The following is an 18,085-nucleotide window of genomic DNA, read 5'->3' as shown; positions in this document are numbered from 1 at the left end:
AGATCCTCTCCATCCTTCACAAGTGCCTCTCAGAAACTGCACCGGCCTACCTTTCTCAGCATGTGGAAAAATACACCCCCTCTCGCCCACTAAGACCTTCACACAACCCCTTGCTCAAAGTGCTCAGCTTCAATCACCAAACTGTAGGCGGCCCAATCTTCCCTGTCATCGCTGCCAAGCTGTGGAACAATCTCCCCTTGTTCTTGAAAATGAAACCCTCCTATTGGATGTTTAGGAGAAACTTGAAAACTTGGCTTTTCGCCTAAGCTCCTTGGAGCCAAGACACTGTATCACTGCTGAAAGTCTTGAACGTACGCCTCCTGCTTCCCTGTTTACCTTTACCTGTGCATCCCTTTCCCCCTTTCCCTAATGTAACTAGCACCTAGATACCTGAGCGTTCAGTGTGCAGCTACAAATGCAAAATTGTATAAATACATAAATAAGAGCAGGTCATCTGTATATACCAGCCAACATAGTTTCAAAGCCCCAGCTCTCACTGGGCAAGTTGCTAGTATATTTATAACATCTACCAGATCTGCAAGAAATCAATAAAAAGAATAGGGCCCTATATACACCCCTGTTTTACCCCCCCCTTGTCGTAGGGAACTGTTTTGAGACTCTACCCTGTCCATCCACACATACTCTTACACTGGTATCCTGGTGCAGCAGCATAATCCTCGTCAGCAATCCCTGAGGGATGTTCCAGGCAACTAATTCAGTCCATAGTCGATTCCTCATGACCGTGTCAAAAGCTGCACTAAAGTCAATGAACGCACCATATACCGGAAGATGGCGTCTAGTCCACCTATATTCCACGGCAGAGGCCAAAGTAAGAAGATTATGTATAGTAGTAGATTGACCTCTAAAGCCAATCTGATTGGGTGGCAATATCTTATTTTGTTCAATCCATTGGTTCAGTTAATTTAATAGAACTCTAGAAAATATTTTAGCTGGTATAACAAGCTAATTAGTAGGGTTCTTCCAACAAACTTTTTTTTGTATAGGAAGTATATTACTCTCCTTCCATGTTGGAGCAACACACACATATTTACCAATGCTCTGAGAGAGTATATGCAGTGTTCATGCCCACGCCCAAGAAGACAGTTTGAGCAGCACATTCCAAGTCCCATCAGGCCCAGCAGCACAGGATGAATGCAGCTTCTTTGTTATCCTAAAAATATCCGGCACCGTTGCTTTACAGGTCCAGGATTCAACAAAGTTCAAATCACCGAAATCAACAGGTTGCTCAGCCCCTAGAGTATTTCCTGTATAAGTACACCAGTCCAATTAATGGGAAGCGCCTTATTAACCATTCTGCAAACCACCAACCAAATCTCTGTATTATTATTAGCCCTCGCATATGAAGCTAGCTGCATCCAGACTTCAGTATCACACCTTAAACAATGACCCCTCAGCCATCTATGATAACTCACTTTTATTTTTTTCATTTCCTTAGTGATCACTGAGGCTGGTCTACCAGCTGACACATCATTAAGTAAGTGGGCAATATCATGTTGCAGTTTCCATTTAGCATTTTGTATTCTGCAATCATATCATCAGCCCTTACAGCTATCCCTGTTCCATCGTTCACATGGGCTATTATTTTTAATTATTGCTTCTTTAATACAATTAACCATAGCTGCAAATCATTGATAAGATAAGACCCATTACAATCTTCCTCGGGCAACCATCTGTCAATATACAGAGGAATTTCTCTTTCAACCACCAACCAAGCCTTTTCTACGTTTGTGGGATTCCATTGTATACGATTGGCACCATTATTAACAAAGATATCCCCATTCATATCATAATGTCCAAGTCTTTCATCAGATTTTAACAGAACACAAACTGTCATATAATCGCTCTTCTCGCGATTAAGTATAGCCGCATCTTCCACTAACCCAGCAGCTGCGTGATTCACAAAGATACTCTTTCCACTCATGCGAGTATAAGCTTTATGAGGGTCACCTGCACAATATTCCATATAGCATGATCAGGTGATGAGAGTTTAACAATTCTGCACATTCCTTACCCTGCCGATTACAAGCCTTCAAATTATTTGGGTGTAGACTCACTAAGGTCAGGAAAGCCTTCAGGAGATGAGACCATTTTAGCATTAAAGTCTCCACTACAAACATTGGGATACTGGAGTCTATGTCAGCCATTATCCTCCACACTGACTCAATGTTTTGTTTGTACAGTACAGCGTTCAGAGGGTCCTATATATTAATAAGGATCAGCTCCCTACAACCATCAAAGTCACAGTTAATTCTAACCGCTTGCACCATAGAGCTAGATCCCTTAAATTCCTAGATAGTTCACGAATGACGCACTGAGGTCAAAAGCCCCCCCATTGGTCTTCCAATGGGGTCTTTAACTACCAAGTTCTGCAAGGTACTTCTACCGTCGATTTCACAGGCCACTGTCATCCATGTTTCCTGAAGCACCACAATGCAAACCACATTTATATTCGCCTATAGACCATCATCAGCAGCAAGATGAGCAAAACCCTAGTATTCCATGAGCATATTATTCTTTTGTCATTGTGATATATTTGAAAAGTGGGGCTTAAAGGCCCCAGGATGCCATTGCCACTAGCCCTCAGTGCAATCATCTTCGGCATTTATTCTGTCAATACCAACCGCTTGTTGACCACTACTCAATACTTCCCTGTGTCACCCTTAGTTTTTTGTCAGTGTGATCAGTCAAATTCTTACTAGTCAACATATTTACCACAACACAGCGATAACCACACTTAAACATATCATCCTCATACCGGAGTATATAATCCAGTATTGCGTCTGATCTGAGACAAATATTAGAAGTGTTAAATATCACATTTCCAATTGGTCCACAATCTTAAAATCTTCTGAAGAGATTGCTCGAAGTGAAACCACGCTATAAAAGATGCAGAGAACCGCTGCTCTGTTTAGTGGAGGGTGTTGGTCAAGACTAGGGATAGCCTTAAATTGTAGTGCTCTAACCCCTTCCCGGTTAGCCACCTTCATTTTATCCATATCTCTCCTTACCCTTTCACTCTCCATATCTTTCAGTGCATTGTTACACGTAGATTGCTCATTTACCTGGGTTAGAGAGGCAGCATTAACTTGTTGGGAAACACCCACTTTAGTCAACAAGTTAGGCTCAAAGTTTGCCTTCTGTTTCACATAAGACGCCTGACCCCCCCAGATTGCAGACCCACCGGTTCCACCTTGTAGAGGAGGTCCCAGACATGGCCTGTAACCCTGCCCCTCATTTCGAGGTACCAGGAGAGTACTTACCAACGTATTTGATGTATGAGGAGCAGATGAACCAACAAAGAGCTACACTGGGACACTGCCCAGTGTACATCAGAAGATCCATACCTGTTGAAGCGCCCATAACCAGACAGCCCTGGGCAGCACGGTACCCTATTAGACAGCCATACCAGCTGCTGAGACGAAATGAAGAGTACCTACAGACGGTCCATGAAGAGACCCAAAAAGCCTTAATGGAAGGCCAGTGGAAATGACACAATGGCCTGGACAGACTCGTGAATGAACAAAAAACGGCTATCGAAGATAGCACGCCAGTGCGAGTAGCTATGAAAATAGATGTAATGGACACAGGGAAGAGGCGAAGTTAAAACGTAAGGATATGTTGCTACAAGACAAGATGGAAGTAACCAACCATTTAAACGTGTGTACATAGGCTTGGAACGCAAGAAGCTAAGAAACCAATACTGCTTGCAATGCTTAGTAGAAGATTAGAGCGGCAAGCGCCAACCATATATCGACCTCAATAAGGCACATTATACAAGTGTGACTCCATTTTGTAAAGCAGAAATGTACCCAGGCTGCCAGAGGCCCCAAGTTTCATAACCCAGCCAGTGTCAAGAGAAGGAGCGGAATCGAAACTCAACCAAGAGCGGCTCATTCCTAGGAAATCGAGGTCATCCAGAGAAAGGGAGGAGAGTGTCATCTAACAAGACTCAAACTTCAGAGCATACCAGCCTGCCCCATGAAGGTCAAGATAAGGGGGGTCCATGCAGGTGGCGAGGCCGAAACAGAATTAAATACACTAAAATCTGGAAACTGAAGCAGATTCATGGTGAACTAACACGTGATCAGCCAGGCGCGAAGAGGTACCACCGCCTGATGTCACCCAGAACCCGAGGATGCCATAACTTTTCCTGATAAAAGGCTGCAGTTTCGAGGCCATACCCAGCCAACTAATTGACACATAGCCCAAGATACTGATTGATGGAAGAGAGGCAGGGTGAAACTTGGGACACCAGGCACCTGGGTGTCCATTGTACATGCTGCTAATTAAAAGTAGAGATTTATGTCTAGGGGTTTAACCTGCCCAATCACAATGGACCAAGTTATCTAGGGTCCTATATATCGTAGAACCAACGAGACATCGTACTTGTAGTGACGTCTATCACATGTGATGTAGAGGGAGGGGAGTAGACGCCCACCCTATAAGAATTATCCACTCCGCATGTTCTATTATCATATACAGATATAGCACCTATACATAAGTTACCTTTCCTAACCAATTATATTGCATGTCGAGTTTTTTGTAGAATTAGACGTCAATGATGATGTGTTTTATGCATAAATGTTGCTGTTCAACTGAAGTTCGAGGAAGTCGGAGCGAGACAGGTGGTCGCAACGATGCTGATTCACAACTGATTCCATGTTTGATGTACTTGTCATTAAACAGACTTCCCTTTGCCAAACTACTGAGTCCTCATTATTGAGTCGTGTTGGAGTAAGTGAATCCTGCACCCCCATCCCTCACATGGTGCAGCTATCTTGTCTTACAAGTACTAGAGGGTGAGCACTGACCTATGGGCCCGTTGGTGGACATCTCGCTCTCCAGTACAACCTCACCCACAAACAAACATTGCACTTCTTCCAACACCCCATCCTGAATGCCAACTAACAACCTCTGCCTATTCTTTTTCCTTGCTTTTCTCTTAGCCCCACCACCTTGAGAACCAAATGTCACACTATCTCTATTTAGTTCAAGCATGGACGTACGTGTATCGCTCGTAGACTTCGCTCCAGAAGGTGAGGTTATCTTAGAGGCATACCAGAATGATGTATCTCATCAACCTTATCTGTGACAGAATTACTCTGCATACGCTGTCTACCTCTCATTTCATTAATTTGAACCTCAACCCCTTCACTTTTTTTCCACAGCTCACTGGCAACCAAATTCAGTTCAATAAGATTCATATTATTATTCTCATATCTAATAAACCCATTAATAACTTTCAAACTGTTCCTTTTTCCATACATAACGGCTTGCGTTATTTCTTTTGTTCCTCACCCTTCTAATTTTTTTTCACCTGACCCTTTTACTGCCATAATAAGTTAACATCAGTATCTACTGTCTAGGCGCCCTTTTCTTCAATAGGTAGAGGGGCATCTACCTTTATATATCTACCCTGTGACCCAAAAGTCCCTCTTGCCCTCCACACCCACATAGGATTGCACATTCACAGTATTTGTTTCTTGGTCTTTGAATATCTTTCTACCCCTATTTATACATTTATGTAGGAATAGAGATTGCAAGTCCATTTTATACTACATCCACATGCTCTTTTCCTCTAAATAAGTTAGCAAATTTTCAAACACAGCAAACAGCCATCAGGGTAATACTAGATGTGCTAATAGCCGAATCATGTGAGGTGTCCCTAATTGTCTCCTCCTCTTGTACCACCTCTTGGGCTCAAGACACACTACTCGGATTGAACAAAGGTTGTGTCAGGACTGCAACAGGACAGATGTCAATTTTGTCTTCCCTAGATAGCAAATGGGGATCATAGTGGGGATCATGACACATTTCACGTGGTATAGGTGTAGGGTTAGATATGGAGGTTGAGATAGAGACTTGTGCTTTCCCTTCCATTTCCATTAACTGTATTACTAAGATTTCAGAAGTGAGGTCATTATCACAGTGCATGTTCTTCGACCTCTTGTCTAACACAGCTGTTAAGCGTCAAAAGACCATCTGCTCCAATACTTGATGTCTTACACCCCTCACTCAGCATTTCATCTACCAACGTCGCATCATTTAGGGGAAAATTCATCCTCCCCTCATTTTGATCAGCAATATTAATCTCCAAAGGACCCGTTTGGACACGAGTAATGGCCCCCCTCAATAAATGTAGTTCCCAATTACTGCAGGGATACATTGAGTTCAGACACAATCTCCTCATTCAACCAGATGCCTACGTGTTAGGTGTGCTATACAAATGGTAAAATACATGAATAAATAAATCACATTTAAGCCATCCAATCTAGAATACTAATTTGTGATTTTAAGACTTCATTTTACGACTGTTAACCAGAGTGCAAATCGTTTTTGGAGGACAGGTTCTTAGATGACGCAAGGGATAAACACGGGTAACGCTTGGGCTAAGGCTTGGGGCATAGCCCACACTCTCCACCCCGATGATCGTGATTTCATCATTGGTAATCTCACCATCCACAAACAATCCTGTCACTTCTTGGACAGGTGGCCCCTCTAGCACACGTTCTTGAAAGGACAGTATCTCCAGTGCCTTAGACCCTTTTGCCATTTCGTCCATGTTATCCATATTATCCATATTAATCAACTCTATCAAGTTTGGGGTTAAGTAAGGAGCAACTCACGGTTCAGAACTCCAACTCGCCCGATGCTAGCCTGCTAACTGCAAACAACTGCTCCAACTCTGCTCCAACTCAGCTGTGCTCCGAGTTCAGTCTGAGTTATTATAGGCATCTCCTTCTTCCGACACAATGTAGCGATACAAAGCAAAGGTAGACTCCTGCAGCAAATGCCAGGCCTGCAGTGAAAGGCAACTGCACCAACTCTGCTCTGACTTCGCTGCACTCCGCGCTCAGTCTGAGTTGTTATAAGTACCTCCTCCTTCTAACACAATGTAGCGATACAAAACAAGGGTAGACTCCTGCAGCAAATGCCAGGCCCGCAGGGAAAGACAACTGCTCCAACTCTGCTCTGACTCTGCTGCGCTCCATGCTCAGAGTTGTTATATGCACCTCCTGCTTCTGACACAATGTAGCAATAGAAAGCAAGAGCAGACTCCTGCAGCAAACGCCAGGTACTCAGTGAAAGACAACTGCTCCAACTCTACTTCGATTAGGGCACTGTGTTCTTGCTACAGGGTTTTTTGTGTGCAGGTGGGGCAGCAGTAGTCAGGTGCTTGCACAGAGCAAGCAATATTCACGTCATGCAATTATAGCACCTGTGAGCCTGTTCTATACATGTCCTTTTATTCATCAGCCAAATATATTAGCCATCCGTCTCAGTGTTGTTTTGGCACCAATCTATCGTCAATATTGATTGTGCACAGCCTTTTGAGAAACTGCTTAACTGCTTAGGGAGCTACTTGCCTTTTAACAGGGAGAATCTGCCCTTTTCATCAACTGGCCCTGGCCCTGGTGAAAGGGGGCATACCATGAGTAGGAGGCATTATTGAACTGGGTGCCCTTGCAAGCACATATGCATTCAGATGCCCATCTCTCTCTCTCTCTCTCTCTCTCTCTCTCTCTCTCTCTCTCTCTCTCTCTCTCTCTCTCTCTCTCTCTCTCTCTTTTTAATAGATTTTTTAAATTTATTTAAATGGATATAGCGCACAGCGGGCCTAGGGCATTGTGGCGCTTGTTACAGAATAATTGTTTCTTACAGGCTTAGGTCATACAACAGTTAGGCAGTATTAAAGAGAATATAGACAGTGGTATATGTCCCTTGGTTACAGTGGAACAAGGTGGCAGTAATAAAGACATGTTGCATGTTGTATGGCATAGTCACTTAATTGAACAGTTTGGATTTCAGCAGTTTGCGGAAGACTATATAGGATTTTTCATTTCTGAGTGCAGTTGGGAGGACATTCCAGTTCTTGGGTGCTAGGTGTTGAAAGCTGGAGCCTCCTGCTTTGGCTCTTTTGAAGAAGGGGACAAGGATCCGGTTGGTGAGATGGGATCTTATAGGTCTAGATGATGAGCAGGGGGTTATCCTTTCGGATAAGTAGGGGGTGTGTTGAGTGAAAGGCATTCGTGTGTAATGGCCTTTGCAGTGTGTGGTTGTAAGGTTTCTTTGCTGGGAGCGAGCTCTTGTAGAGCTTGGGCCAAGACTTTGGAAGTTCTGTATTTTTGGTCATTGAGTCCCAAGTTGAAATCACCTAGGAGGATTGTTTTGGTAGAGGTTTTGAGGTTTTCGCCAAGGAGATGGATGAGATGATCATGAAAGTCTGCCATGGGGCCTGGTGGGTGGTAAGCTAGGTGGACATGAGTGTGATGTTTGGGGAGATGATCATCTTGACTGCGCGGGAATCAGTGTTCTCCCAACGATGTGAGGCAGTTTGTCTGACAGCCAGACAGTCTTTTACTATGAGGGCTATTTATTGCTCCATCTTTAGTTAGGTGTCTATCTTGTCTATAGATCGAATGTCCTTGTGGGAGGGCTAGTGAGAGGGCAGATCCAGCAGCTTCATGGAGCCAGGTCTCAGTAATGGCTACGATGTCAAGGTCGAGAATAATAATTATGTAATTCAAACAGAGACACTAGAGGACTTAATGGAAAAAGTGCAATTTGCAAATCAGCTTATTTTTCCAAGTGGTGATAGGAATGGGACACCAGTCTAGGGCCTACCCTATAAGAACACAATCCCAGAAAATCACAACTAGACCATGGCAGCTGCAAGCCATACCAACAGAAAATAAAACAAGATAGTGTATCACGATGTGTATGGAGATGAGTTGATCCTCTTCTACTCTACGCTTCCTCTGGGTTTATCAGGCACCAGTGTACGATATTGCCTATGACGTGATTGTAATATCAAGAAGTGCTGTGGATGTGTGTTCCAATTACTACTGTTTGCGCATTAAGCATTGACTTTACAAAAGAAAAGAAAATAAAACCGAAGCTAGCAAAATGTCAAATAAAATAAAATCTAAATTTTAGCCCTTACTCATCTTTTTTCCTCAGACATTCAACCCACGAATACACATATTAATAATTATTCTCTGTTTACTGTAATGCTGTAGTTCTCTATCAAAATAAAATAAATAAAAGGACAATTCCAAGAAGGCATTGGCTGAAGTGTTATTTGAACCATGCTCTCATGAGTGCTCAATTGGAGGCTCAAGTCTATTCCACTTTGCCAATCGAACAACACGTGAAGTGTATATGTAGCAGAGTGGTCTGTGACAGGTTTATGCTCTTCTAGACTTAGCTCATCATGCACACAGCTCAGGCAAATACTTGGCCTTGGAAAGCATGATTTGTGCCAAGGGCCACATTGTGAGAAGAGTAGGGATGTGTCGTTGTTTTCTCTTCAGGCATATTGGCAAAGGGAAACAGGAAAAAATCAAGCAGCGGTCACTTGAAGAGACAAGAAGTGCAATATGCAAAGAGACAAGAGACAAGGGGTCCTGCAGCACACGAAGGGTGCATTGTGTGTCGGTCGAAATTCCAGTTCATGAGGAAATGTTCTGTAATTCATGATGTAAAGGTTAATGGGAGGAACTATTGCTGATAGAATATGTCTGAAGTGGGCAGATAGTAAAAGGAGTCATTCACTGATAAATCGTAACCAATGCATTTACTCTCACCCACATTTGCAACATCAATGGCCCTGCAGACTCCACTTCAGTCCCCACATTTTGTTTCTCTGGTTGAGATCGCTGTAATTTCTATGGTGCATTTAGTACTTATTCTTCTGTGAGGCCTAGCCTCCAAAATGAGCTACAATTAACAAGGAGGTGATTTTTCAGACACTGAAAATACAAAGCTTGAACTTCAGATTATACACCAAAATACATTCATCTAATGTATGGTGAGTCATGAGAAATCTGCTCAGGTATGTTCATTAAGAGAACGGATATGAGCAATCACATATAGTCACTGTACGTCATGGTTAGTGTAATATCCTTCCTTCCTAAAAAGACCCAGCTGTTGCAAATGGCCTCTATCTTATCTATCACTACCAGAATCTCAAGGGTTGTTTTACAGGTGTTGTTATGGCTTCTGAAGCTTTGTAATATTGTTGTTGGCTACCTCAGATATAGCGACAATACTCAATAAAATCACAAACTGGAGCGCACACAACCAACCTTTCATATACAAGTTTCTGACAGAAGATGACTGGCTCTGTTTTACGGAGATAAGACAGTGGGCCTCATTACAAGTAGGGCGGTAAGGGATACCGGACACCGGTAAGGAGACCAGTGCCGTTAATCCCTTAGCGCCCTACTAGGAGGTCCCTTAGCAGGTCCCTTCCTTAATGCCTGGTCTGACCAGGTGTTAAGGACAGGACCCGTTAAGGGACCTGGGCGCAAATAACGGGCTTAACATACGCTGGCTTGTTATTTGCACCCTCCCCATTCCCTTTGAGCCCTATGGGGGCTCAAATGGGAATGGGGAATGGTTTGATAAATGGGGACTTACCGGTCCCTTCCAGGTCGGAGTGGACCGGTAAGTCCCCATTGTACCAAACTGGAGTCGGTACAGGTATGGGAGGCAGTCATGGCGCAAATAGCGCCATGACTGCCACCATACTCGGAATGAGGCAGTATTTAAGCTCGATTATTCAATTGCTTTGTGCCCTTTGCAATTCTCAGAGCCACCAGAACCTGATCCTGTCCATGAGCCTAAACACCAACACTGTAACTGAGTTACTAAGGCCACCTTCTTCAACCTACCTGATTTCTGGTTGTATACTGCTGGTTCTAAAATTGGCACAGATACTCCCTCGTTCAATTCCTACCATTTCTATGGTGAGAAATATCCTGATCATCAAATGAAAAACCTCCAAAGTCTTCAGAGGGTTCAGTCCTTCACTACCACAAGGGAAATAAAGGAATGTCTTCAAGATGGTCCAGCCCATAGAGCAATGCACATCCCCACTCCTGCCTACAGAACAAGGCTCTTTCTCTATGACCTGCCGACCATATGTCTATGTTCGACCTCCCAAAATCTGCCAGGCTGCCAAGGTTCAGACTCAAATGCGTTGGTCGTAGTACAGTGCTCTAAGACAGCTCTTCTCATCTTCAAACACATCCCTTGAGCCAGATCAACACAAGATCCACAATTCTCTGAAGACACACTTGTTCCATGCTGTACTTGATGTTTGAAGTGCCCTCACTTATCTAGATTTGTAACGTTTTCCCTTTTTCTTGTACCTCAGAACTCTGAATCGTTGTTATGGACCCCTAAGTACATTCAAAAACACATCATGAAATAAGAATGAACAATAATGTTGAGAAGCCTGGTTTGTAAACGAATGAAGGCAGGAAAGCAGGCAATGGTTGAAGAATGAAAGAAAGCAAAACAAAATAAAGGAAAGACTAGAGAATACTATCAAGTAGGATATTATAGCTGCTAAACATGTGGAACTCTTTTTAAATATTTCAAAAAGACAAGTCTTTTCTGACGAACTAGAGTAGAGAGAACTGCTATCACACGGCTAGTCATTGCAGAGGGGACCCATTGCACGTGTCCTGTCCTTTTAGTGATGAAAGGCAGCCTTTGTTTTAAAGTCAACAGCCACTGTGAGGTTCTGATTGCTGAGGACTAGTCCAATTCTGCATGTTAATTGAGTTAGCTTCGAATTCCTCCTACAGGACTCATTCTCCTATCACTTCCCACTTCCCACTGCTTACTTTCATCCCTAAGTTTCAGCATCCTCATCATGAGTCACCCCATTCGTACGCTCTCTCCAAGCAGACATGCATCAGCTGCTGTGCTAATGAAAGCATATCAACTCAAATCAGGACATGCAACTCTACCTTTCTGCCCTTCTGAAGTCTACTCTTGACAGAGAGAAAAGTGAATTCTACATAACCCTCATTCACTCTCACTCTAACCATCCTCGCCGGCTACAGGGCACCCTAAACTCACTCCTCACTCCTCCAACGGACATGACCTTCAACTCCACTCTCACAGCTAATGACCTAACAGAATACTTCATTGCAAAAATGACCGTCTCCTGGCCTTCCTCACATTCCCTCCTACATTTTACACTTTGCCTACTCTGCCATCATCTTCTGCCACTATCTCCCATTTTAGTCACACTAATACCGACAAAGTCCTATCTCTACTGATGAAGGCTAACCCCTCTTGTGCCCCATCAGGCCCTCTTGCTCCTCGGCTAGTCAAGCCTAGTGCCCCTTTAGTGGCCTTTCACCTCGCTGAACTCTTCAACCTGTCCTTCTACTCTACTTGCTTGCCATCTGTTTTCAATAGAGCCACGGTCATCCCCCTAAAAGCAAGGGGCTGACGCAAACCTACTGGCTAACTTTTGCCCAGTGTCTCTACTTCTGCACTTTTCTAAAGTGCTTGAAAGGGTTGTGTTCAACCGTTTTACCAATTTCTTAGACATTATCGAATAACAAGAATCACAGACTTCCTCCTTCTCCTGTTATTTAATGCTAAGGACCTGCACTAGCTGAAAAACAGTTGACTGTGATGTGAACCAACGAACACACCACAAACAGTCCCAAAAGAATTTGTGTTACTTTTTATACCTTTATCAAAAACACTTTTATTGATTTACCACATTTCTCTCCTCTCGAGAATGTGATTATGTTAAAAGGCATGTGTTGTCTCATACATTCCATATCCACATACATCAATTGAACACACTTATCTTGGGTTAGTATACAAAAACATGGCCTAATTCTTGGACCATGGGTTCGATTGTTACCCAGCTGTAATATTGACAAATATTCACTTAATTTCTGAACATCTCTATACAGAGCTACAAGAACAAGAAAAACAACATCAAACTTCTCTTTTTTCGATATTAGCATCGCAGGCAGTGTGTTTTAGTGTGAAGTTCACTGGATTGTCCACTTATAGGTCAATTCGCCTTACACTGTCTTGCGCCTCCGATTTTTCCTTGCCTTTTTTTTTACCTCTGTGGGATATATTATTGTCCAGGTCCACATTGAGAAATCTATCCATGTTTTGCTGTTTCACACAAAAATAAAAACTTAGCCACTCGGACAGGATTCATTTCTGCAATCTCAGAAGAAGAACAGATGTTCGACCAATCCTGGAAGGTAATGCGATATCATAGCATTGTGTATGTCATTCTAGGGGAAAGAGATGATGCCATGTCAACAGTGCGTTGTCGTAACTTGAATTTCAGCTGTGAGGCTCTTAGGAGGGCCAGGTCAAACGCTTCAACCACAATTTGTACTGGTCCAGAAGTATAAAATGGTATTATCAGATGATTATTCAATACCTTTAGTACTGCATCTCAAAGTGTCGGCAGGGCAGGAGATCTGACAGAACCTCGAGTGCATTAGTTAGGGATAACTCACGTGACCAAGGTGGAGTCCATGGCAATACTGACTGTGTTGGTACAAAGACTAGCATAATTCAAACAGGAATACTAGCTTCAGGTTTTTGGGGAAGATTTCCCTTTATTGTGATCATATATTTGTATTATATGTACCTTCAATGTGCAGCTTGTCCAGTCAAGGTTGCAAATCGTACAATCAAGTGCTAGACATTCTCTAAAATGGGCCTTATTGAGTTGGTCAGGTAACCAGTTGGGTCAGACAGCCACTCCGCAGATGCTTCTTGCTGACTGATCTCTCCCATTCTCCCACTAAATTGGCAAGTTGATACAGTAAGCAGCCAACGTGGTTTTGGTGATGCTTAAACAATGAAAAACGTGTCTTCTTAATCTTTATTTTATTTTTCAGGATGGGTTCCTTTTATGCCCCTGGACTGATTGGAATAAATGTTCTCCGTTTGCTGACGTCGATGTATTTCCAGTGTTGGGCCGTTATGAGCAGCAACGTTCCGCATGAGCGTGTATTTAAAGCATCTAAATCCAACAACTTTTACATGGGACTTTTACTGCTCATTCTTTTTTTAAGTCTTCTGCCCGTGGCCTACACCATAATGTCCCTTCCGCCTTCCTTTGACTGTGGACCATTCAGGTACTAAAAATTACCTTAAGCAATAGCTTATCCTGTGTAAACGTTGCCAATAGGTGTAATAATTACAGTACTGTTTTTTAATGCTATTTAAAGAGTGGTTGTGATCCTAAATTCCAAACGATGTCTGAGGTCACAACAATGTTCCATTGACATGTTCTCACGTTCGAGAACACAGTGATCATATAGAGCAGGCTGGCAAGCAAGTTTGAGTGTAGTCTCATTTTGAACATTGTTGAAAGAGCTACGTTTTTAGTTTGTTCTTAAAGAGTCAGGCCCAACTAATGCAATGTGTGCCCCTCTGAGGAAATATGTTTGAAGTGGTTAAAATTAGAGCATTAGGGGGTCTCAGTGGTTGGCTATGTTGTTAGAAGAGTAGATTTTGGGAGTAATTACGTCTTCCCCGGTCCAGAAAAAGTGCCAGAAAAAATGTCGTTAATACCAGCACCAGCATTTTTTTCAGGACCGGGGTAATACGAGTTTGCAGACGGGGGCTGTTCAGGCCCCTACCAGCAAATAAATGCCAGAATCACCAGCACCAATACTACCAGTGATGTTGATTCCAGCAATCCCATCCCATGGAGTCCTATGAGACTCCATGGAATGGGAATTTACCGCCTTCTCCGTCACCTGTAATTTCTCGGGATATCGGGCGGCGGAGATGGTATGGGCAGCTTCCCGGTATCCTGCCAGAGTTACCAGTGGGATACCGGGAAACTCGTAGTGAGCCCCAACGTCTTAAGAAGATTGACCCATCTTGCAGGGACTGCTCAGTTAGGTTGCTGCATGCTGTAACCCGATTCACGCTGCACAAAACATCTTGTAATTACCATTAGGGCCTGTATAGTGTGGGTGTTGCGTTAATGGTCATTTTTAAACTGGGCACACAGCCTACAATTAGTTATTCTTTGGTTCTCAATAGTGGTGGACAGGGCTCGCTGACTTCAGCAGGACTCGGACCCTTCAGACACATTGGTGCAAGTATTGTATAGATGCTCTTAAAGAACACATCCCATATTTTCCTGGTTTTACAGTTGCACCCTAAGTGAAGAAAAAGAAATGCAAACGTATACCTCAAGTAGGCACGGGGGTATAAATTACATACATTTCTCTGGTGCTGGGTAACATTGGACCAGTGCCCAGCAATTTGGCACCAACAACACCATCTGCCACCAATCTGTGCATTCGTCAGGTGATGCAAATATCCTGAATGCTGTCCAATAGAGAAAGGTATGTCTTCTGGTCTGCTGCCCCAATGGCCGAGGAGGAAGATTAAAGAGCCACCAAACACTGTAGTCGGTTTAGCCACTATTGTGGGAGGCCACTTTGTTGACATACTCAAGCCGAGAAAGCGATTGTATCTATGAATTATTGATGGAGTAGCAAGTAGGGGAAGATTTAAGGCTCTGACAAATTCAAACTCAGAATCTTCCCAGCGAATGCAAGGGCATGACAATAAGTGTATTTAAACACATTGCAAACAATGCTTTGTGGAACAAAGAGAAGGCTAAAATACCATATGGAAGTACATGAATCAAAGCTAAATGTTCAATGGCTTTATTCTCATCGGTATTGCTTTCTGTAAAGCTTCATGTAGTAATTATGAGTCATTTTATTTAGACTGACTTGAATCACACTATAAGCATCAGTGTCTAAATAAGACCATGTAATATGCTAGAGTTTCACCTGAGACTTTGGGCTGCATTACAGGAGATGTGCACATAGGCAAATGGTGTTTGTGTGTGCACAGTCCTAGTAGCACCAGAGCACGTGACGTAATTGAGCATGCATAATCACAACAACACCAGTCGAAACACTGCTTACTTTCATTTATTCCACCTTCAGTTTTATGTGATGAGCACTTGTATGCTGAGTGGTAATTTCTGACTTCATATAGCACTTTTTAAGGACCACAACACTTGCTTTGTGTTACTCATGTAATATGTTGGGGTCACCCTCCGTATACATAAATTATCTAAGGGCTCATTTACAATATGCTTTCTAATGCCCCAGGCTACCAGCCAGGCTAATGGAAGCTTCTCTAGTTTGGCAAAGGCCCTGATATCCCATTGCACATACTTTTTTGGATGAGTGCGGTCGTGCAATGCAATTCAGATTGTTGAATGCAAAGACCATGGGGAAACAGGTCACCATGTAAATGTACTGTCCTATTGAATTTGCTTGTGGCTCCAGGATGCCTGTAAATCCTAGAAATAAGTCATTGTATAATAGTTAGACCTAGAAATTCAGGCTGGTTTGATATCAGACCTTCTGCAAACTTTGAACAAATCCAATAAGTGAGTAGTATCAAGAAGGAATTTAGTCAACAGATACATGATTTGTGTAACCACATGTTTCTTTACACTCATGAATGTGTCTAATGACCCACTTTCAAAAACTGGTGTTTGACAGGGGGGAGGGGCGAAGGGGCACGTACCCAAAGAAGAGTACTTGATACCTCCTAATCATCAGAGGAGCTGTTTGTAATCTACACAAAGTAACACACCCTCAGCATGTTTCAGCCTCACTGGCTCCCATCCACTACCTTTGTGCTGACTTCATGCTTTCAGGCAACATTGCTGGGATTAGACTGAGAACTTCCTCTTCTCCATGTTCTGCTCCATTCTACATCCCAATGCTGAAACCACATTGGCCCCTTATACACCAATTCTCCCGGAGTTTTCTCTGGTATATGTTGGCACTCTTAATGAATGCCTAATGTATTGTATTGTATTTAATTAGAGAGTGTACTTTAGTATGGCACTAGTGGCAACACAGTCACGTCATAGCATCCCAAGTGTAAAGAGGGAAAAGCTAAGTGGAGGGTGAAGGGAAGGGTCTGAACTTTAGAAGCCTTTGGACATTCAAGAACATTTTAGTGCCAGGGAACAGGGATGAGGAGACGTGCAGAAGCCAAGAGGCAAACCTGTCCCTGAGAAAGGGTAAGTGTAAGAATATAGGCATGCCCATAATTAGCTCAATGGGTCCATCATTCTGATAACCAATGATGTACAGCGTTGTGCAGTGTTAGCGTGGGAGAGATATCTCAGGCTTAGAATAACACCACAGTAAGGTAGAATCAATAACTTCATACTGGCAGCATTCCAACAACCACCATTATCATGTAAGTCAACGGTCCAGAGACCAGCATAAGAGGAGATCAGCATAGCCATAAGGATGGATTGCCGATGGTATGCCATACACTGTTAATCAAAACAAGCCGATGTCGTTCAAAGCTACGACACATGCAATGCTCATGTGATCTAAATGGACATCTGTTCCTTTGCCCCCCCCATCAATAATACTGTTAATGCATCATTAAGTACTGGAGATTTATGTGGCCATCTCTCTTACACTAAAACAACAAGACTGACTAACGCAGAGAACCAAGCTAACTATTGAAAGATCTATGGACTTCATTGTGGGGCTAAAGCCATAGAAACATTGGATACAATCCAGCTTTACGGTCACCACAAAACACATAGGGCATGATTTACAAAAGCATTTTCCTATGGGAAAACGCCATTGGTTGCAACATCTACTTGGCCCACTGACCTAAATTCTGTACAACATTGGTTTTAGCATTTATGCCAGTGACATATAGTTAGACTCCAGGAAGTCCTTGAGGGTCGTAAGCATCTTGGTGATTTCCTCCTTGCTATAAATTGTTGGATACCTGATAAATGCTTATGCCCAAATAACACCTGAACCAGATGTTATTCATGGGCCCATTGGTCCAACATATGTACCTTTCACGTGACCTCTGACATAAGCCCCCTCCAATGACCTCATTGCCCAGCCTACAAAAATGAAAGACCGCGAACTAGCTTTCATGACACAAATCAATATCATCAGAACATCTTTGTACTGCGCCCCCATCTAAGATCTGGGAGAACCTCCAATTTCTCTTGTGGTGGTAGTGGTCATGTACAGGCCGGACTATCGAGTTAACGTACATTGTGCTCTTCCTGCCACATCACTACAACACGGCAAGGGGTGAAAAATTCCACCTCTTTCCATTGATATTTGTATTGAATAAGAGGGGCCACATCACTAGAGCTCTGAAGTTCCGCCAATGGCTGCCGACAAAGCAACACATTGGGCCTCATTACGAGGTTGGAGGTAGCCATGCCGGTTTT

General features: G+C 43.1%; 1 protein-coding gene across 1 annotated transcript in view; it reads left to right on the top strand.

Moving 5' to 3' along the window:
• The window catches only part of LOC138568821 (transmembrane channel-like protein 2), a 636,652-nt gene that overhangs the window by 445,825 nt on the left and 172,742 nt on the right, over nt 1-18,085 (top strand). Inside the window, exon 14 of the mRNA XM_069646590.1 lies at nt 13,710-13,949. Coding sequence (XP_069502691.1) covers nt 13,710-13,949 — 240 coding nt within the window. The remainder of the gene's footprint in view (nt 1-13,709; nt 13,950-18,085) is intronic.

The sequence above is a fragment of the Ambystoma mexicanum genome, chromosome 2q (genome assembly GCF_040938575.1).
Source record: "Ambystoma mexicanum isolate Mex_15411 chromosome 2q, UKY_AmexF1_1, whole genome shotgun sequence".
Taxonomy (NCBI): domain Eukaryota; kingdom Metazoa; phylum Chordata; class Amphibia; order Caudata; family Ambystomatidae; genus Ambystoma; species Ambystoma mexicanum.
Note: the sequence above shows the minus strand (reverse complement) of the source record. Positions and strands in the feature narration are given on the sequence as shown.